We start from the raw sequence: 22,195 nt of genomic DNA on the forward strand, positions 1-22,195 counted from the left end.
TAAAAAAATCTCGTGTTAAAAAAAATCTAAAAAGTATCTATATAAATAACAAAGCTAATCACAGAAGAGGTAACACAAGGTCATGCACATTTAGACAATCAAGTGTAGATAAATGAATAACTCTGCTGTAGAAATTCAGAGGAGGGGGAAGAACTTCAGCCTGGAGCGATGAGGGTGGGTTTTATGGAAAAGTTGGATGTGAAGCCAGATTCTTAGGTGGGAAGATGATAACAGGAGTGGGTGGGAGGACAGCTGAGGGAAAGAGTACAAACCAAAGGTGGGGGTGGGGAAGGTCTAATTGACAGAAGCCCAAGAGTGTTGGGACAGTCTAGCCTTTCACTTGCCCATAGTATGCACTCGGACTTGGTATTTCATTTACTGTATGCATTCCAGCTGACGGAAAGCTGGTCATCAGGATGCTGCAGGAAGCACCTGGCTGTGACTAGCATAGCCCCCTGCTCAGTCTGTGTCTTAGCTGGTTCTTTGGTGGGTTTCGCCTTCTTTGTGGCTCTGGCTGTTTAAGTACCATTGTCTCCCTGTTTCTTTTATTCTCCATCTGTGTCTTTTTTTTAATTCTCTGTCTCACCCTCAGTCTGCAGTTTGCTTTCTTTAACCTGCTACCACTGAGGCTGTTCTCCTTGTCGATGTAGGGCAGGGAAGCTTTGAACACTGTATTTATTTTTTCATAAAAGAAAAGAAAAAGCATTCAGTAGGAGCCAGTGCTTAATATTATCTGGAAGCTTTGGGGCAAATGTTTTTGTTTTTGTTGTTTTATAACAATCGCTCCACATCCTGCCCTGGCTGGTGTGGCTCAGTGGGTTGAGTGCGGGCCTGTGAACCGAAAGGTCACTGGTTCAATTCCTGGTCAGGACACGTGCCTGGGCTGTGGGCCAGGTCCCCAGTTGGGGATGTGCAGGAGGCAACCCATCAATGTGTCTCTCACAGATAGCTATCTCTCTTCCTCCCTTCCCCTCTCTCTAAAAATAAATAAATAAAATCTTTTTTTAAAAAAAAAACCTCTCCACATCCTAATAACAACGAATATTTCTCTTTAAAAAAAGAAAAGAAAACCCAACAACAACAATGAAAAGAACACTAAACCCAGAAGTCTCTCTGGCTTCTGAGGTCGTGGGCTCCCCGGCTGACCAGAGAGAAAAGAACCCCCTTCACCCCGAGTAGTAACTAGTAGACCCAGGTTCTCCATAGAAACACAAGTCACCCCCAGACGTGAGTGTGGAGGAGAGGAATGAGTTCTAAGTGGGGTGGCAGGAACCTTGGGTCCTGCTGCTGGCTTTGCCACCATCCAGCCAGGTGACTGAGGCTAGGTGAGCCACAGAACTCCTGGGCCACACCGTGGTTGGTCAGTTCGAGCCCCGACTGCTTCCCGGTCAGCGTCCTCTGTTCAGGTCTCGGAGCCGCTCCATGCCAGGGGCTCTTCCAGCTTTATTACGTATCTTTTCTTCCCCCCGCTCTGAATGTCCTCACTAGACTGGGGCCTCTAAGAAGCACTGTCGTTTACAGGCTGGGTTCCCAGTGACCGGCTGGGTCACGAGGGGCAAGTGCGGAGGCCAGGGGGAGGATGTGGAAGGCTGGGTCAGCGGTGCAGGCGTCGTCGCCAACGGGGTCCTGGGAGAAGGGGGTCAGCGTTTCCTGAAGGGAAATGACTTCCATAAACAGATGGAGGGATGGGAAAAGGGATTGCTCTCTCTCCCTTTCATCCTGTCATCTCAGCTCTTCCTTCTGGTGTCCAGACCCTGCAGCCTCTTGTAAATGCTTTTCTTTAAAAATTTTTTTTTTTTACTTATTTTTAGAGAGAGGGGAAGGGAAAGAGAAAGAGAGGGAGGGAAACATGGATGTGTAAGAAACACATAGATCCTGTTGCCTCTCACACCACCCCCCTCCCCCAGTCTGGGGTCCCCACCCGCAACCCAGGCATGTGCCCTGACTGGGAATTGAATCGGCGACCCTTTGGTTCACAGGGCAGTGCTTAATCCACTGAGCCACACCAGCCAGGGCACATGCTTTTATGGCCCGAAAAATGCTTTTCATTCACATGTGTCAGTGTGTGTGGGAGGGACATGAGCTCTGCTTTCTTGTCTGTTGCGGGTTCAAAATCAGAACTGAAGAAGACACACGCCTTTTATTTGTTCTTTTACCCACAGTAACCTCTCATTGGTCCATCCCTGTATAAAGCCACTGTTTTTTAGTGGGGTTTTATTGGGAAGGAAGGACGGAAGTGGGACGTGCACACCTTCCATACCATGTACTATTGACTGCACCCAAGGGTTCCGCAGAGCTTGCTCCAGTAATGCTTACAATCCTCCGTTGGGGTCCTTGGAAAGGGTAGGTCTCATGGCATTGGCCTTCCTGAGACGTCCGATGTTCCCAGCAGCCCAGGGTCATGAAGCTCCTCCTTGGGCACGGAAAGGGCCTTGGTGGCCGCAGCCCTTCTGACCCCGAATACAGTGATGGACACGATCAGATCACACCCAACCGCCTGTGCCAGGCAGGAGGCAAACCTGATGGGGGCCTCAGTTTCCGTAGTAGTTGAAGTTTGCTCGGCTTCAGCCCCGTGGACGCAGACTCCTGTTTGCAACTCACACACACCGTAGCTTTCCTTCTCCGCTTTGGGAAAGTAGTTAGACACAAATTAGACGTGACCGTCTGTTTGTGGGGATTCTTTTGCTTGCTTAAGCAAACGAGGTTATGAAGTTATCTGGTGGAACCCCGGGCAGAGACGCAGTCAGGCCTCTAGAATGGATTGGAACCAGGGAGTGTAAAGCCATCTTTCCACTGGCGTCCTTCTTCTTCCCCACAGTCTAGACTCTCTGCTTCTTGGTGCACAGGGTGGAAAATGGCTGCCTCCCAGCGCCGTTTCCGAGTTCCGGCCACGCAGCTCAACGTGACTCCTAGGGTGGAATTTGATTGGCCCAGCCTGAGTAAGGCCTCCTCCAGAGCCAATCAGCTGTGGCTGGGGGCGGGATCAAACTAGGTGGTTCATGCTCCTGTGACCCTGTGAGTGAGAGAAGGGGCGGTTTGCAGAAAAGGGGAGGGCCCACTTTGCAAGGTAGGCAAGCTCTGCTGGTCCCCGCAGGGCATGTGTTATGATTCTTTGATCATTTTGTGCTCATGTGACCCAACCACTCTGTTCACAAGACTCCTGCTTCCTCGGATACTTTCGCAAAGACGTCGCTTGTGACGAAGTGGAGTACTAAAGCAAGGGCTTTGGGGCTGGACACATCACTTTTTAAATGTCGGTGCTACTATTAGCAGCTATGTGCCTCAGTTTCCTCAAAATAGAGTTGGCTTCCTGTTATGTATCCAGTATGCGGCGCTGGGTGCTTTGATGGACCCTCTGTCCCTCCCTCCTTGTTTTTCTTTTTCCCTCGCCTTCTCAGCTTTAATTCATATACCATAAAAATTCATGCATTTAGCCCTGGCTGGCATAGCTCAGTGGATTGAGCGCGGGCTGCGAACCAAAGCATCGCAGGTTCGATTCCCAGTACATGCCTGGGTTGCAAGCCACAGCCCCAGCAACTGCACATTGATGTTTCTCTCTCTCTCTCTCCCTCCCTTCCCTCTCTAAAAATAAATAAATAAAGTCTTTTTTTAAAATTCATCCATTTAAAGTGTATAGTTTAATGGTTTTTAGTATAGTCACAAAGCTCTGCAACCTTCACTGCAGTTCATTGGAAAACATTTTCATCACACCAAAGAAGAAACTGGCACTTTTTAGTCAAAAGCACCCCCATGCCCTTAAGTCCTGAGCAACCACTGATCGACTCTGTCTCTATAGAGTTCCTTACTCTGCACAGTTTATATAAATTAGGGCGTCAAACTCATTTTCACCTGGGGCCACATCAGTCTCATGGCAGCCTTCAAAGGGCCAAATGTAACTTTAGGACTGTGTAAATGTAACTACTCCTTAACGAGGGGCAAGAAGCTTGGTGCTGCTGCCCGGTAGAAACAAGGTGGAGGGCTGGATTCTCCCGAGGGCCTTGTGTTTGCCACCTGTGATATAAATGGACTCCTATAATATGTGGGCTTTTGAACTGGCTTCTGTTCACTTAGCATAGTGTTTTCAGGGTTTATCCACGTGGTAGCATTAATCCATTCTTGATTCTTTTTATGGCCAAATATTACTCTGTTGTATGGATATATCATTTTGTTTATCTATGTCCATTGATGGCGTTGGGATTTTTTCTTCTTAATGACCGTTATGAATAATGCTGCAAGGAGTGTTTGTGTAAAAGAACATATATGGACATATATTTTCTTTTTTTCTTCTTTTTTTATGATGTGTTTATTTATATAATCTTTATTTTTTTCCATTACCATTTAGTCCCCTTATGCCCAGCTGGACATACATTTCCATTTCTCTTGGGAGATACATTATTTCTGTAATTATGTTTGTAAATTGCTTAATGCAATGCCTGATAGATCATAGAACACAACAGTGCTAATTTCTTTACTCTGAACTTCCCAAAGGTTATGAACGAAAGTTATTTCCTGCTTGCTGCCCTTAGAAGAAAGTCAGGCTCTTCCAAAGAGCCTGACCCCTGGGGGTCAGACAGTGAGGTCACTGCCCCTGGGGTCGTGGCACCACTGAGCAGCAGATTCTTGCATCAGGCCTGTGAACGGGGTCCATCCAGGGTGGTGCTGGCTGGAGGTGCTGAGAGAGCAGAAAACAAAGTCTGAGGGTCAAAATATAAAATTTGGAGTAGGAAGATAAGAATTGGGTCTGGGCAAGTCTCTGAACCTTGATTTTTTCGCCTTCCAAATGAGGATGACAATAATCACATCTGGAAATTGGTGAGAGGGAAGGGGCTTATGTTTGTTATGACATGTGTATAATGTGGAAATCAGGGGCCTTACAAGTATATTTCAAGCTTTAGGGCTGCTGTAGAAGACTCTGACTTTGAAACTCTATTCAAGTCACAGGAGGTTCAGACTGTGGTTGGAGCTTTTTAGCAGCCCTGGTCGGAATCTTCACAGGCTGCTGTCACCCCCTCAGCACTACTGCGTCTTGGTAAACTAGTTGTCTGTGAAACTAGTTCTTGCCTGCAGCTGGTTTCCTGGCTCTGAGGAAGACCCAGATGGTCCTCAGTTCCCCGGGACTGCAGGCACATCAGGTTTTCATTGTGATCTGGCTTGAACACCTTTGGGCTGTTCAGTTATCCCTGCACCATTTATTACAAAGTCCATCTTTGCCCTAGTGATTTAAGAAGTCACTTTTCTCAGCCCTGGCTGGTGTAGTTCAGGATTGAGCGCGGGCCTGCGAACCAAAGGGTTGATGGTTCGAGTCCCAGTCAGGGCACATGCTTGGGTTGCAGGCCAGGTGCCCAGTAGGGGGCATGCAAGAGGCAACCATACATTGGTGTTTCCCTCTCTTTCTCTCTCCCCTCCTCTCTCTCTAAAAATAAATAAATTAAATCTTTTTAAAAAGTCACTTTTATCATATATAAAGTTCTGTGTGTATTTGACTATATCTAGACTTTCTGTTCTGTTCCACTGGTCTACTTATCTATTCTTCTAGCAGTTTTAATTATAGAGGCTTTATAGTGTGTTTTCACATCTGGTAGGGCTACTTGCTCCCACACCCTTCTCCCCCAATTTTAAATTTTTCAGTGTTTTCCTAGGTGTTCTCACATGTTTGGCAGTTTGGTTTTACAAAGTGTTCATTGACCTCCTGGGAGGTCCTGGGGGTGGGTCAGGGGCAGGATCGGAGTTCAGGTTGAGTTGTCTTTTAGACCTGGGTGTGCTTACCTATTTCAGTAAACTGTTTTCGTAAGATTCTGTTTTCTTTTAGGTTCATGAGCATTGATGACTTCTAGTGGCTGGATAGCACTCATTTTCCCCGAATCACCAAAAGAAATTTTTAAAACATGTTAAAATTGGTAAATTTGGATAAGAGATATGTGAGTGTTCTGTACTTTTCTTTTACTTGTTCTGCAGGCTTGTAATTATCTCAAAATAAAACGTATTTCAGGTCATTATGCTTCTGGTAGCATCTTGGTAAAAGTTTTCGTGAAGTATAGCCCAGTTGTGTTCATAGATTCTGCCTCGGTTCACATGTTGATTGACTCCTTCAAAGAAACCCGGCACATGGCCTAGGCTGGTCTTACAGAGTCCGTGCTGCTTTCCGTCCAGTGGTTGGTGCCTCCTTGTCTGACGGCGGGGCAGACTGCACCTAAGAGAAGGTGTCCTCAGGCTGAAAGACGGTGCACGCAAACCGAGTCTGTCACAGGGTAGTTTACTTCCAGGGGTGTAGGGTCAGAGGGGACAGTCTGCACAGAGTATTTGCTGCTGACAGGCGCCTGTTACAGCAGTCTTTCCGTTGCGTAATCTGGGTCCTGGTGATCGAGGAGACCAGGTGACAAAGAATGCAGCAGCGCCCGGGGACGTGCCTCTAGTGGTCCTGTGAAGGATGATTGTTTATGATTGATGCTATCTTCCGTTTGGCATTTATATATGTCGTTATGCCGCTCCGGCCGGCCGTGACTAGCAAACGTATCTGTGGCCACATTTTATGGGACACAGATAATCACCAACCATCAGGCTTTGATATGCTCGCTAAGGACAGTGAGGTTGGTCAGAGGTCGCAGCATGAAGCATAAAAATGAAATGAAACCCAGGACACAGAGAAGGAGTCGGTTGTGTTCACGTCTGCACGGCTTCCTTAAGCATTTAGTCATCCCGAGATCGTGCAGGCGTCCATGCCTTCCCCCCGGTCTGCCCCGGAGGAAATTTGGTCCCGCCTTCAAGCCCACGTCCACAAAAGGCCCTTGCCTTCCCTGGTTTGGCTCATCATAGTGTGTTTTGTATTGGAGACATTCGTGTGCATCTTATTTCCTCAGCTTTATTGAGATATAATTAATATGTGACATTGTGTAAGTTTAAGGTATATAACGTGATACGATATACACACACATTGCAGAATGATTACCGTGGTAAGGCTAGTTAACATATCCATTACCTCACACAGTTAACTGTTTTTGTTTGTGGTGAGAACATTTAAGATCCACTCTCTAAGCAACGTTCAAGTCTATAGTAGTACGACATCATCATACGCATCTTATTTCCTATATAAGAATGAAAACTCTCAGAGGGTAAATAAATCTATTTTATATTTTTTTCCATGCTTCACTCAGTTCCCGGTGTGAAGTGGACACAACTATTAGTTGGAAGAATGAAGTACGTGTCCATTTAGCCATGGGTCTCAGTATAGTCTCCCTTGGGACCCACTGAAACATCTCTGCTGGGAAGCGGCTACCCCAGACCCAGTCCTGGTGGTTACTAAGGGAAAGGAGGTGAGGAGCACCAAGCACCACGCACCCTTCCTTTCAGGAGAGACTGGGACAAAGCAAAACAAATCGGGGGGCGATGCGCTCAGCTGAGCCAGAAGCCCTGAGACTGCCTTGTGACTAGAGACAGCCTTGGGGCCTACGGGGGCGGGGCCCCTGGGCAGAGCTGGACCCTGGAGACAACAGCAGGCTCCCATTTTCCCGTTATTTGGAATAGTAATCATAATGCATGCTTATTGTAGAAAATTTGGAAGTCAGGTTTTTTGTTGTTGAAAATATACATAAGGAAAGCCCTGGCTGGTGTGCCTCAGTGGACTGAGTGTCAGCCTGCGAACCAAAGGGTCACTGGTTCTATTCCCAGTCAGGGCACATGCCTGAGTCACTGGCCAGGTCCCCAGTAGGGGGCACACAAGAGGTAACCAATTGATGTTTCTCTCCCTTTCTTTCTCCCTTCCTACCCCTCCCTCTAAAATTAAATAAATAAAATATTTTTTTAAAAGATTTAAAAGAAAAAAGAAGAAAATCTAGATAATTAGAGAGAACAAAAAAAATATCCTTCCAAGTTTTTTACCCAGTGACCACTGCTGTTCTTCCTTTGTTACATTTCCTTACAGTCATTTCTTATGTGTAAGAAATTTTGACTAAGAATAGCTTCCTCACTCCCTTTTTAAAAATCATGTTCTTCCCCCCCATTGGATACAAGCTTTTGGATCCTGTTTTTTCCATCCGACATTACAACATGAGCATTTTTTTTCACTTAATAATAGTTGGGGGGTTTCATTGACTTTTATATTTAAAAATAATGGCTTTATTGAGATATATTCATACTCGATACAATCCACTCATTTTGAGTGCACAGTTTAATGGCTCATAGCACAGTCACAGAGCTGTGCCGCCCGCCACCCTCGGCGTCAGAACATTTCATCCCCCAGAAGGAAGCCCCAGACCCACCGGCAGCCATTCCTTGTCCTCCTGCCCACCCACTCCCGACCTCGGCCACTGCTAATCCACTCCCGTCACTACAGAGTTATAGTCGTCTTTGTTTTGTTTTTTTAAAAAAATATTTACTTATTTTTAGAGAGAAGTGAAGAGAGGGAGAAAGAGAGGGAGAGAAACATTGATCTGAGAGCGAAACATTACCTCTCATACATAACCCTACCGGGGATCAAACCCACCTTCCAGGCATGTACCCTGACTGGGAATCGAACCAGTAACCTCTCACTTTGCGGGACAATGCCCAGTCAACTGAGCCACACTATTCCGGGCTAGAATTGTAGTCTTCTTAAACATAATTTAATTTGTAGTATAATATGCCATCAAATAGCTATATTATAGTTTACCATGATATTGCTTGACATTTTTATTTTTAATTTTTCAGTATTATAAACAATATGACCATAAACATTTAATGTATACATTTTTTCCCTATTAAGGATTAATTTCTAGGACTCGTGCCCAAAGTATAGAAGTGTATAATCACAGAACCATAAGCAGAGAGACCCACAAAAACCTTTACTCTCCCTCCCAGCTCACTCGAGCACATGTTCATGGAACTCAGCATGGCGTAGAAAAAGGACAGAACAATTGCTGATCTTGAAGAACTGAACAGGATGGACACTCAGAATAACGAGCTGAGGTGGAGTTCTAGTCTAGATTAGGTCATGTAATATGAGGCTACAGTGATGGTGTAGAAGGACCAGAATTGAATTCAAAGCACAGACTCATTCCTGGCTCTCACTCATGAGTTGTACGAACTTAAACTTCTCTGAGCCTCAGTTTCCTCATCAGAACAATGGTGGGAGCAGTGACATTGATTGACTTTCGTAGTGATTAGAAGCAAGAAGTGTTCTCTGGCCTAGCCAAGAACAGAGAGAAGGAAGAGCAAGTTAAAATATTAGGGAGTGGAGCCCTGGCCCATGTGGCTCAGTTGGCTGGAGCGTCATGCCATAAACCAAAAGGTCGCAGGTTCAGTTCCCAGTCAGGGCACATATCCAGGCTGCAGGTTCAATCCCTGGTCAGGGTGCATACGGGAGGCAGCCAGTCAGTGTTTCTGTTTCACATTGATGTTTCTTTCTCTTTCCCTTCCTCTCTGAAAGCAATGAGAAAATATACTCAGGTGAGAGTAAAAAAAAAATTGGGAGCACAGAGAACTTAGAATCTGACTTCTCATAGTTTGGTGAGCCAAAAGAAACAAGAGAAAGTATGCTTTTTTATATATAAAAGGAAATAATTTACCTGAATTAAGATTTTTAGGCCATCTTTTGGCAGTATTAGCATATTTATGACTTTGATAATGTCACATTTTTTTGATTTATGGCAAAGTCACACTAACTTTCCCCTGAGAGGCGACACTGGTAGTTGCCCGGCGGTACACACGCTGTGGTTTGGTGTTGATGTGCAAGATCGCCACCTACTCGTACTTCCCTCTTTACCCTCCACACAGTGGTGACCCCAAAGGCCGCATGTGGAAGTACTTCCACATTGCAAGTGAGTGAGGCAAAAAGCATGATTTTCAAAAATCGTCAAGTCAAAAATGTGTTTGCATCCTACTCAGGTGGCCGAATGCATCTCCATAGGTAAGAACATTCCTCAGAGGTGAAAACAAGTCCTTCCTGGGTTTAGGGAAGCAGTGTAAGCAATAAAAAATCTTTAGCCCTGGCTGGTGTAGCTCAGTGGATTGAGTATGGGCCTGCCAACCGAAAGGTCACCAGTTCGATTCCCTAGTCAGGGCACAAGCCTGGGTTGCGGGCCAGGTCCCCAGTTGGGGATGCACAAGGGGCAACCACACATTGATGTTTCTCTCTCTCTTTCTCCTTCCTTTCCCCTTGCTCTAAAAAAGTAAATAAATAAAATACTTTTTAAAAAAAATCTTTAGCTGCCTCTGGCCTCAGGAGGTCCAGTCTTCTCAAGGTGCTCCGGCCACCCATTCCCAGGGGCTTCCTTTGCCAGGCAAACTGACAGGTGTAGGTCAGGAAAATACTGGTCAGGTTGTTCAAAGGAAATGTTGTTTCAGAAACTGGGTGTTCATTCTCACAGAAAGTCTTGGGTCTGAGGCCTCGCCCAGAGAAGGAGCCTTGACACTGCAGCCTGTGCAGGAACAGCTCCGCAAAACCACATCTTGGGCGTTTACACCTGAGTTCCAGGGGCAGGAGCAACTCTCTGAGGGCTGGGAACGCCCTGCCCTCCCCGCAGCAGGTCAGGGATGCTCTGACCCGGGGCAAACAGACACCCCGCAGTGAAGCGCCAAGACTGCCTGTGGGAGGAGGGCGGTCCTGCGGCTGACTGACGGCACGGGGGGCAGGAAAATAGACGTGGTCTGCGGTGGGGCCGCGACCCCTCGCTTTCGGCGGTGGTCCCTCCCTCATCTTCTTGTTAAATGACAGTGTTATTGAGATATAATTCACATACCATAACATTCACCTTTTAAAGTATACAGTTAAGTGTTTTGTTTATTTTTTAAGCATATTCACTGTTTTGTGCAACCATCACCACTATCTAATTCTGAAACATTTTCACCACTCTCCTCCCTTCCCCCGAAAACCCATGCATATTATTGGCCGCTGCTTGTTCCCACCCCCAAGCCCCAGAAAACCACGAATCTGCTCTCCGGGTTTGCCCGTTCTGGACATTTTACACAAATGGGTTACAGTGGATTGCACTCCCTGTTTTCCACTGGTTTCTTTCCCTCGGCGTGATGTTTCCAGCCTCGTCCGAGCTGCAGTGTGTGTCAGCCTTCACTCCTTTTTATGGCCGAGGCACGTTCCACTGTGTGGCTGGACCACAGCTTGTCCATTCCTTCATCTGTTGATGGACGTGAGGTCTAGGAAGACGGTATGTGTTCCTTCATTCAGCAGACGCTGCTTGAGCACTCGTTTGCCGGGGGAACTAGAAGCGAGGAGACCTTGGTGGTGGTTAGCAGACAAGTCACAGCCTCGGCTCTGCCTCGGTCTCCCTGGCGTGGTGCCCCGAGAGGCAGAGCTGGTGCCCAGTCGTGGTGGGCGGCCTTTTCCCGCAGGCAGGGCCTGAGCGTTTGGTCCCAGAGCGTGGCTCCGGTCTGGCCAGACGTGGCCCCCGGGTGTGGTCCCGAAGCGAGTCCTCCGTCTTCCTCCACGTGGGAAAAGGTTGGGTTGTTTGTGAAAACACGACAAAATAAAAAAAATGAAGCTATTAAGTAAAAATTTAAAAAAAGAGCAATTCCTTTTCATTTTTTTTTTTTTGAGAAGCTCTTTTGTTTGAAGAAGATGATAAAGGCCCGGCATCAAAAGGCTCAGCATCAAACGGCGTGGCAGTGGGCCTCCCCGAAGGAACAGTCAGACACAGCAGGAGCTGTGTTATGGGACTGCACGCTTTTTCCCTCTCGGTGCGTTTTCTGAAAACAAACACCTTCTACATGTGCTTGCTGATGAGAACGCTCAGTTGAGAAAATCATTGCTTTTGTTCTGTCGTAATTGTTATGGTTTATTCTCAGTTTTGTTGCCTGCTCTTTAAAAGCTGATAAGCTAAGTGTTATTAGAATCATTAAAGGTGAACGGCTTGTAGCTTTATTTGCCAAACAAATAAAAACCATTTAAAATTTAATTTTATTTGTGTATAATCCTGATCCACATTGTATTTTGCATTCAGTATTTCAAGTATGACCATTTTGTAGGTGACCCTGACATACTTGAAAGCAAGTTTACTTAAGTGCCACATTGTTTAACTGTTTCTATTTGTTATTATTTTATTTTTTTAAAAAATTTATTTATTTATTTTTAGAGAGAGGGGAAGGGAAGGAGAAGAGGAGGGAAAGAAACATCAGTGTGTAGTTGCCTCTTGCATGCCCCCTATTGGAGACCTGGCCTACAACCCAGGCATGTGCCCTGACTGGGAATCGAACCGGCGACCCTTTGGTTTGCAGGCCATGTTCAATCCACTGAGCTCCACCAGCCAGGGCTATTATTTATTTTTCCATTACAGTTTACACTCAACAGTACTTTATGTTAGTTTCAGATGTACAACACAGCAGGCAGACAGACATAGTGTTCTTGTAAGTGTTTCTTGATCTTTAATCTCAAAGTGCACGTGAGGTTCTCTGTGCATTGGAGACAGTGGGCTTTGTCCCTTTTTGGGAAAGTTCTGGCTTCCTGGGCAACTGGGCAACTGTTCCCCTTGGGGAGAGAGCCAGATGGCAGGACTGACCGTGACCCGGGCATCATCCTGGGTGCTGCCCCTGAGGGCAGAGACCATGTCTTCCTCATCTCGCCTCCCCAGAACGTCCTGCTCAGGGCCCGGCACCTGTTCGCAGAGCCGGCGAAAGAGGGCGCCAGCTCGGAAGAAGGGCGTGGGTGGGAGAGTGGTGCGCACACAGAGCAGGGCTGCGTCGTGCACGGTGGGTTTGGTCTGCGTGGAGACAGTGCCGGCGCGAGGCGGGTGGGCGGGTGGCAGGCAGGGAGTGGCCACTATCCTTGACCTCCAGTGGGCCCTCTGCCAGATGTAGGACAGAAGAGCAGTGTCTGCCAGCCCAGCCGGAGGGAGAGGCCCCGGAAGCTCTGCGGAGCATTGTGAGAGGGGCAGCGAGTTCCTTCCTGTCCCCGAAAGGCCTTTCAGGGCCGTCCTCCACTAGGGGACGGGAGAGCCCTGGGGCCCGGCTTCTTGAGAGAACGGGGCTTGCTCTCAGCATCGACCCACCCCAAATGCAGGGTGCTGCCTCGCTGGGCCAGGGGGACAGCGAGCCCATCGGCAGGCCCGAGCTCCAGCCCCTTCCATGCACACAGTGTCTGGGACCCATCTCTTCCCTTCCATGACTTTTTTTTAGCTCACTGGTCCCTAACCTCCCACTTTTTAGTATATGTGCTGCCAAAGCAAGTACACATCCCTCTTCTTAAGTTGTTGCCCGTGTTCACTCTCCTTTTCTTTTTCTCCCTCCGGCCTTCCTCTCTTTGTTCCCGAGAGTTACATGCTCGTCTTGAAGCCCAGTGCTTTGAGTTCTTGGGGGGAAGGGAATGCCCAGGCCAGGACCTTGGACAGCCACCCTGCCACCTGGCAGTTGAGCTGTCCTGGCAGTGGGGGTGGGGATCTTGGAAACGTGAGGTGACGTGAGGTGGCGGTGGGAGAGGGATTCCCTGGAGGTTCGGTGCAAAAGGAATGTGCATCCCCAGTGTCTTGGTATTCCTTGAACTTCTGGGTAAGCAGTTACGTCCTCTCCCGCAGGAGGGACCGCCCAGCGGCGTTCATGCTTTCCATGCTCGGCATTCTCCGGCGGGTCTCACCTCCCTAGCCACACCCACCTGTGCAGCGTCGCTTGTCCTCCTGTCGAGAGACATGGATTACTGTAGGGACTTGCTATTGAAATAACTCTTTTCCAAAAGACCTTATTTGTTTTTACAGAGAGGAGAAGGGAGGGAGAAAGAGAGGGAGAGAAACATCTGTGTGATAGAGAAACATCAATTGGCAGCCTCCCGCACCCCACCCTGACCGGGAATCAAACTGGTGACACCCACCCAACTGAGCCACACTGGTCAGGCCTGAAGCGATACTTCTTAATCAGCCACCTCAGTCCATTGAGATGTCAGGCACCCAAGGGTGCCTTATAAAACTGCTGCTACTGCTGTGCGGAGGCTGCTGCTTTGGTGCCCTCACAGCCGCTGTCACCTGTCAGGCGGGAGATGCCCAGTGGGGTTCCCGGATTAGCCAGCGCCATCTCCTAGTTTTCCTTAGTCTTGACAGATGACCTCGGGGCTCATCGGTCCCCGTCTTGGGTGTGGAGCCGCTGGGAGAGGCTCTGTGCGCAGGACCCCCAAGCCAACCGCAGGGTGGGCCACACCTGCCTGCCCTCAGGGCCAGGAGGAGGGTGCATCACTTCTGTGAGGATATGCACACTTTGGTGGGCAGTTTGTTTCTTGTTTCAAAGAAAGTAGCAGCCACTCGCCCCTTCTTTGAGGACTCTCGGTTCTTCACAGGTGCTTACGGAGGCTGAAGAAGTATCAGGTTGTGCTGGCATTTGTTTTGCTTTCTGAGGCTGTGTGTTTTCTTGTATATGTACACGCATGTACACGCACGTGTGAGAAGAGGTTTGGCGTGGGGTCTGAATCTGGTCGGGCCTCAGGATTCCGTGCCCTTGTCCCCCCTCCTGGGTCAGGGATTCTGCGTGGTGCATTCCTGTCCCCCGCACTCCTGGACAGAATCCATCTGGGGTGACTAGTTCCGGGCGTGGCTCACCGAGTGCCATCCCTGTTCCCCCAGGCGACTTGCACCTCCTCTCCAGGCTGACACGATGACCATGTGCGGGCCAGCCAGGGGCAGCCACAGCCAGACCGAGAACCGGAGCTACAGATTGGCTGACAAGTAAGAGTTTTCTCCCCGGAGAGTGAAGAGCTTGGCCCGGGTTCTCAGTCTCCTTCCTCCCTCCGCTGCCTTTCCCCGCTCACTGACCCCGCTTCCTTGCACTCGGGAGCTGTCCTCTCCCACGTCACTGGGCGGAGCCTCCCGCACACCATCTCAATGTGCGGTGCTCCGTCGAGAACCTGAGGCCAGAGTGGTCAAGGGAAGGGCTGACCAGCACCCGGTGCATGGAGGGGATGATCCCAGGGCCACTGCAGGCAAGGTCCCCATTTATACATTCCGGCATATTCCAGGGTTTATTTCCCTGACGCCCAGAATGCACAGGTATTGTAACTATCAGGGAGCCCTGAATCCTTGCAGCTGCATCTGTCCACACAGCCATCTCTGCCCGCCCTGTGTTAGCAGGGTTGTCTTCTCCCCAGGTGTTTCCTCTGGCACTCCCTCGCACATTCTGCAAAGCAGCTGGTCATCACGGAGCTGTCCACAGCTACAGAGCCCCTCCTGGGGCCATGGAGTCCTGGAAACAGGCTCTCGAGGAGTTCTTGGGAGCAGTGGCTGCAGGAAGAAGCCTCTCTGCCCTTGGTTTCCTCACCCTTGCTGCTCTTGCGTGAGCTCTGTTAGTCCAGCCTGGCCTTCCCTCAGGGCGTCTTCCCTCTTCGTCTGCAGTTGGGGCCTCCGCAACCGTGGGGTCCTGCCAGATGTTTGGGACCTGGGACAATAACTGTCATCACTGACTGACACTGGTTGCCATTTACTAATATCCAGCTTCATAATGTATGTACTCTGGGCATACTACATATATTAACTCAGCCATTTATTCATATAATAAATATTTAGTGACTGCCTGTTAATATACAGGGCACAGCAAACAAGATAAACTAGGCCTCTGTGCTCCTAAACTTCCAGCCTAGACAAAGGAAATCGGGTGTTTACATTAAGATAAAAAAAGGAGTTAAGATTCAAACCCAGGTCCCTCTGACTCTGAAACCATGTATTTATCTGCTGTCGATATTGTTTAACAGTACATACGATACTAATTATATATGATGTCATCACTTGTCACCAAGCATGCACTAACCCGAACTGTGGGGTTCCCTCCCTCCCTCCCTCCCTCCCTTCTGGAGGAAAAGAGAGGCACAAAGAGGGAGAGAAACATCGATGTGAGAGAGAACTTGGATCAGTTGCCTCTCCCATGCACCCCAGCTGGGGCCCCGTACCACAACCCAGGCATGTCCCCTGACTGGGAATTGAACTGGCGACTTTTCAGTTTGTGGGACGATACCTACCCCGCTGAGCCACACCGGCTGGGGCCTGAACTGTGTTTTTACGTCTGTCCTATCTCTTCATCTCACTTCCAGCACAGTGAGAGCAAGGACTTTAACTTCCACCTTTTGAATTCTCAGTAAAATATCAACGAAATGATTCTGATTCCGATTCTGACTAAATCTGAATTCATGCCAGTGTCCTCAGTGGTGACAGGACAATTGAAAAATGTGTTTCTTTTCTGTAAGCACTCTGTTATGGGTGCTAATTGTTTATTGAAATGAGGAATTCGGCTTTGGTAGCCATATTTAACATATGAAAATGTGTTTGCAGTTTCACAAGTTTTTAATTTATGTTGAGCAACCAAGAATAGCAACACAACTCATGAGCTAATGTCCCTGTGGGGAGAAGTCTTCCCGTAAACAACTGTTCGTCTTCGGACTGGAAGGCTAAACAGTCGCGGGGTGCGTGAAATCGCTGCCTGTTCCTCCCTCGTGGGAACCGTCCTGGGGTCTCAGGGTTCCTCCGCAGCCCGATGTGCCCGTGCGGAAAGTGCACCGGGAAGCTGGCCGGTGCGTGTTTGCTCGTCTTGACACGTCCCCGGTCACTGTGTCCGGTCATGGTCGGTGCTGGTGGAAGACAGTTTTACATTTCAAAACACAGATACTCCCATCCTCGTTAGACGAGCTTAAACACGTCTTTCTGTCTTTCTTTCACAATCATTTTTAACGTCCTCACGACACTGGTCGACTAAGAGCACATTTGGAGACATGCATCCCCGCGTGTACCTTCCAGGCCGGAACTTTCTGGAGTGGGGGAACGTTCTGCACCACCCAGTACAGTAACCGTTAGCCGCCCGTGGCTGCCGAGTGCTCGACGTGTGGCTGGTGCAGTGGGGGACCTGGAGCTTTCATTTCATCTGAGTTCAGCTTCAGTCATCACACGTGGCTCGTGGCCACTCTGTTGGACAGTGCAGTCCAAGGCCGCTGGTTCACTCGCTGGTTCGCGCAACAAAGATGTATTGGCCGCCTGCTCCGCTAGGCGTTGTTCTAGGTGCCAGGGATACGGCAGGAGCCCAGACAGGCTCCGTTCAAAACAGAACAACCCCCGTCCTCACGGAGAGGCCACTCTCCACACTCTGAAGGAGGTTTAATTCCAGGGCAGCCCATCCTGTGTCTCTGCTGAGTCAAATCAGGACAACTTACCAAGCCCAGCATTAGCACCAGTTTATAACTCACGGCATTGTTTTAATTTTTAAGTAGTCATTACAGAGGTTTATCCATTGACTAAACAAGCAGAGGAAACTTAGACTGTGCACTCTTTGATCTCATGACCTTTCTCCTACTCTTATCAGGGGGAAAAGCTAATAATAACAGTAACCGCCACTGCTCGTGCATGTGTGCCGCGCTGCGTGCTTCATGCGGGCTAGCTCATTCCGTGTGTGCGGTCACCCCGTTGGGTGTGTCGTCACTACTCCTCTTTCACCGACGAGGGTTTAGAGGACGTAAGCAGTTTGCCCAAGGTCACAGAGCTGGCCAGGGCTTGAGTTAGGATTTAAACCCCAGTCTGCTGGACTCCAAAACCCAATAGCTACGTGATCTCTCCCCAGGAAAAATACGTGTTTTTTTTAACGGTGGTCTCAATGTTGGTGCTGTGCAACTAGCTTAGAACCTTTCTATCTATCTAAGTTCTGGGAGATCTCTATGACCAGCCGAGAACAGTGGATAAGCCCCTCACCCAGTGTGTATTTTTCTTGTTCAGGGTCAAGGCGGAGGGCCCAGAGGCTGGGGAAGACCGTCGCAGGCAGCCCTTGAGGCCCTGTGTTCCTCTCCTAGACGCGGACCGGGACTCAGGCCTCCGACGAAGCCCCCTGGAAAGCCTCAGCAACCTGACGCTGAAGTCCAGAGGCGACCGTTTTCAGCGGAACATGTTCAACTCGGACGTGCTCATCAGCGACCCAGCTGCAGGTCTCGGTGCTAAAGAAGCCGGCAGGGCAGGCAGGAGGCAGCTCGGCGGTGCGCAGGACCCCTGCCCTCCCGCCCGAGGTGGGGCCGGGCCCCGGTCCCTCAGCATAAAGGACAAGATATCCGAATGGGAAGGGAAAAAGGAGTCGCCCGCCCCCCCTGCACCGGGCAGGAGAGCGGACGGGCAGGAGGATTACCGGGCGTCCTGCGCGACAGAGAGGAGACGTGGTGACGGTGTGGGGACTCGGGTCCCAGCGGCTCAGAACGGGACGAGGCCGGAAGGAGAGGGCAAAGAGATCGGGAGGAGCGAAGGGGCAGCGGAAGTCAGGGGACAGGACGCAGGGCAGAGGCCGGACCGCAGCCAGCCGGCCAGGGAGCCGGCTCCGAGCCTGGGCCGAGGCCGAGAGCTGAGGCTGGGCAAACAGCGCCTTCAGAACGCCAGCCTCTCGGTGCTGAAGCAGGTCAAGAAACTGGAGCAGGCCCTGAAGGATGGGCTGGCAGGCTTGGATCCCCAGTTACCAGGGACTTGCTACTCCCCGCACTGCCTGCCGGACAAGACCGCGGAGGGGCCCACCCTGAGCAGGAGCCGCGGGGGCGGGGGCGGCTCAGAATTCAGGCCCCACCCCGTGGACCCAGAAGGCAGGCCGCCTGCCCCCGAGACGTGCAGAAAGCCCTGGGACCAGAGCCTGGAGGGCGTGTACGGGGGCTTCCCTCAAAAGCCCTTCATCAACCCCCTGCCCAAGCCCCGGAGAACGTTCAAACACGAGGGAGAAGGGGACAAGGACGGGAACCCAGGCACCGGCTTCAGGAGAGACGGAAGGAACCTGCCTCCTCTGCCCACTCTCCCGCCCCCGCCCCTGCCCTCCTCCCCGCCGCCTCCGCCCTCCTCCCCGCCGCCTCCCCCTGTGAACCGAAGACTGTGGAACGGGAGACCGAAGCCCAGCGCCGACCACAGGTAGGTGCCGGCGACCATCCGCCCCGCCCCAGCGGTCGGTGCCGCAGCACAGCTCTCTCCTCGGTCTGGTGGTTTGTTTTTGGTGAACCGATGGGTCTCGTGTTAGTTGAGACTCTTCGTAGCTTGAGGTTGTTTTGTGTCTAAACCAGGACACGTAATAACTGATGCTTGTGTTTTGTGCCTGTTCTCTGTCCTCAAACAAGAGGGTCTGCTTTGAAAAGTTAGCCTCTGGGGGTGGGGTGTGATAAGTTCGTGTAACCGGGACAGGAGCCAGGCGTTCGTGGCATGCCCGCTCGGACACGGGGGGGGAGCAGCGTTAGTGGTGACGGCTGACAGCTGCCCGTTCTGCAACCGACCGCCGCCCCTGCTGGCACTTGGCACTCTGAGTCTCTCCTGGCTCCTCCTTCCGCGTTTTCCCTTGGCGTGGGCTCCAGACACGCACTGCGCAAGTCTGCCCTGGCCCGATCACAGTCGGTCTGTGCGACCTTGAACTAGTGACTCAGCCTCTCGAAGCCTCGATTTCTCCCCTTAACATAGATGCACACACTGTGACTACTTTATGATGTTCAAACAACACATTAGATAATAAAGCATGTACATGCTTGAAAAAATAAAATCTATGCTTTGGAAAGTTTCTTTTCTGCTTTGAAACCTAATTTTCAGTCCGTTTCTGTGATGTGCTCATTGGCTGCTACTCACTAATGTGGAAACCAGCTTTAGGGCAAAAACGCAAAACAGGTGTCTGTATTTACTGTCATCACTTCTTTTTTTAAGATTTTATTTATTAATTTTAGAGAGGGGAAGGGAGGGAGAAAGAGAGGGAGAGAAACACCCGTGTGTGGTTGGTTCTCGAATGCCCCCTGTTGGGAACCTGGCCCACAACCCAGGCATGGGCCCTGACTGGGAATCGAACCGGCAACCCTTTGGTTCTCACTGGCGCTCAATCCACGGAGCCACACCAGCCAGGGCCCATCATCACTTCTTCGCCTCCTGTTTTTCTCCCCGACCCACTGCATTTGGGATTTTGCCACTTATCCCAGCACTGCTCTTGACCATGGCCAGGAGCAGCACCTATCTTGCTACATCCATCGCCAGTTCTCTGTTCTTTTCTTGATTGACCCCTCGGCATTTGAGGAACAGCTGAGGTGTTCCATCTTGAAACACTGTGTTCGCTTGGCTTCTAGGTCACCCCTTCCCTGGTAGTCCTGTTTCACTGGCTGCTCCCTCTCTGTGTGTCAGGATGCACCCCTCTGCCACATCCATGCCTCATCCTGGGGTCAGAGCAGGACCTTCTGTCCTGGCTTGCAACCCAGGCATGAGCCCTGACTGGGAATCGAACTGGCAACCCTTTGGTTTGCAGGCCGGCACTCAATCCACTGAGCCACACCAGCCAGGGCTATTTATTTTTATTTATTTTTAGAGAGAGGGGAAGGGAGGGAGAAAGAGAGGGAGAAAAACACTGATGTGCGAGAGATACATTTTTTTGATTGGTTGCCTCTTACAACCAAATTTTGATGGGTTGCCTCTTGCACGCCCCCAACTGGGGACCTGGCTCAAAACTCAGGCATGTGCCCTGAATGGAAATCGAACTGGTGACCTTTCATTTTGCAGGCTGGCACTCAATATGCTGAGCCACACCAGCGGGGTCTAAAAATTACATGTTTTAAAAGTGAAAGCATGCAATATATATTCTCTTTTACTCAGGATATCATTGAGATCTTTCAGTGTTACCACCTTCCTTTTTTTTTCTCCACCTTTCTGTAACTGCCACCTTCTTTACATCACATGGTTGAACCTTACTCTATGCAGCTGTTCCCCTACTGATGGACACTCAGGTTGCTTCCCGTTTGCAAATGATGCTGTGACGGGCCCTGTACGGCATTAGAGAAGACTCTGAAGCCGGAGTGCTTCCAGCTCTGCTGCTTACTGGCCGGGTGACGCCGGACAAGCTGCGAAACCCGTCTCAGCCTCATCTTACTTGTCTTTAAAGTGGTCATAATCATAGTAACCCCTTCTAAGTTGTGAGAAAGATAAGTAAACCATAAAACAAAGCCCGGGATATAATAAATGCACAGTGTATGTCAGCTATTATTTTTTTTCTGTCTCTCTTTTGCTTAATTAATCAAGGTATCAATTTCTTTTCTAATACCAATTATTTTAACCTCGTAATATATCTTACTATGTAGTGCAGTTTACAGAAACTTCTCTTGGTTGCTAATAATCAGTCTGTTGGTTCTCCTGGAAATCCTGCCTGTACTGTCATGTCATGAAAAATGATCACTTCTTATTCATTTTTTTATTCTCCTTTTTCAAAAATGTCTTCACATTTCTTTCCTGTATTTTTCTAAATGTCCTAAATGTCACTATCGAATTTCACTCACACAAAATGTTATTTTTTATTTTAAAAATTCCATTATAGTAAACATATAATATCGTATTAGTTTCAGGTGTACAAGAAAGTGATCAATTATATAACCAATGAAGTGATCGCCCCAATAAGTTGAGTACCCATCTGACAATTATATGTTAGTTTTTAAATTTTATTTATTTATTTTTAGAGAAAGGGGAAGGAAGGGAGGAAGAGAGGGAGAGACACACCAATCCGTGAGAGAAACATCAGTTGGTTGCCTCACACACGCCCCCAACTGGGGACCTGGCCCACAACCCAGGCATGTGCCCTGACTGGGAATCAAACTGGCGACCTTTCCATTCACAGGCCGGCGCTTAATCCACTAAGCCACACCAGCCAGGTCTATATGTTAGTTTTAATTGGGATTCTTGTATTCGCTAAGTTTATTCCTAAGTAGTTTATCTTTAAAAGACACCTTAAATAAATTTCTTATTGTTTCTAATAGTTTTTCAGTTGATTCCCTTGGACTTTATATGTGTATAATCATATTGACTGCAAAGAATTATCACCTCTTTCTCTTTAATTTATACCCCCAAATCCTTCCTCTCCCTGAATTGCCCGGGCTGGCCCTTTCCGAGCAGCGTTCAGTGGCAGCTGGCGGGTTATCTCACCCCCAGCGCCAGTGGTGACGTCTCTAGCGCCCCACTCTCAGGCACGCTTGTTCGAGGTGTGTTTTTATGTTATCCAGGCAGCATTTGTTTACATGTCTTTTTTTTACTAAGAGCGGTTTTTTTTAAGGTTTTACGTATTTATTTTTTTAGAGAGGGGGGAAGGAAGGGAGAAGCACGGTAAAGTGTGAGAGACACATTGATCAGCCGACTGCTGTGCGTACCCCCGCCGGGGCCACGTCAGCCACCCAGGCGTGTGCCCCGACCGAGAATTGAACCTTTCAGTCTGCGGGATGATGCCTCACCAGCTGAGCCACACCGGTCATTTTTTAACTAAGACTTTTAAAAATTGAGGTTGAATGGTAGATTGT

The 22,195-nt window shown here is 49.2% G+C and overlaps 1 protein-coding gene across 6 annotated transcripts in view; it reads left to right on the forward strand.

Annotated features, from left to right (window-relative positions):
- DENND2A (DENN domain containing 2A) overlaps positions 1-22,195 on the forward strand; it is an 88,367-nt gene that overhangs the window by 10,139 nt on the left and 56,033 nt on the right. For 5 of the 6 annotated variants that reach the window (XM_045855636.1, XM_045855638.1, XM_045855639.1 and 2 more), the window contains exons 2-3: positions 14,526-14,627; positions 17,649-18,806. In XM_045855636.1, coding sequence (XP_045711592.1) covers positions 14,526-14,627; positions 17,649-18,806 — 1,260 coding nt within the window. The remainder of the gene's footprint in view (positions 1-14,525; positions 14,628-17,648; positions 18,807-22,195) is intronic. The other variant, XM_045855640.1, reaches the window with a different exon arrangement.

The sequence above is a fragment of the Phyllostomus hastatus genome, unplaced genomic scaffold, assembly GCF_019186645.2.
Source record: "Phyllostomus hastatus isolate PE091 unplaced genomic scaffold, TTU_PhHast_1.1 phas_scaffold_114, whole genome shotgun sequence".
Classification (NCBI taxonomy): Eukaryota; Metazoa; Chordata; class Mammalia; order Chiroptera; family Phyllostomidae; genus Phyllostomus; species Phyllostomus hastatus.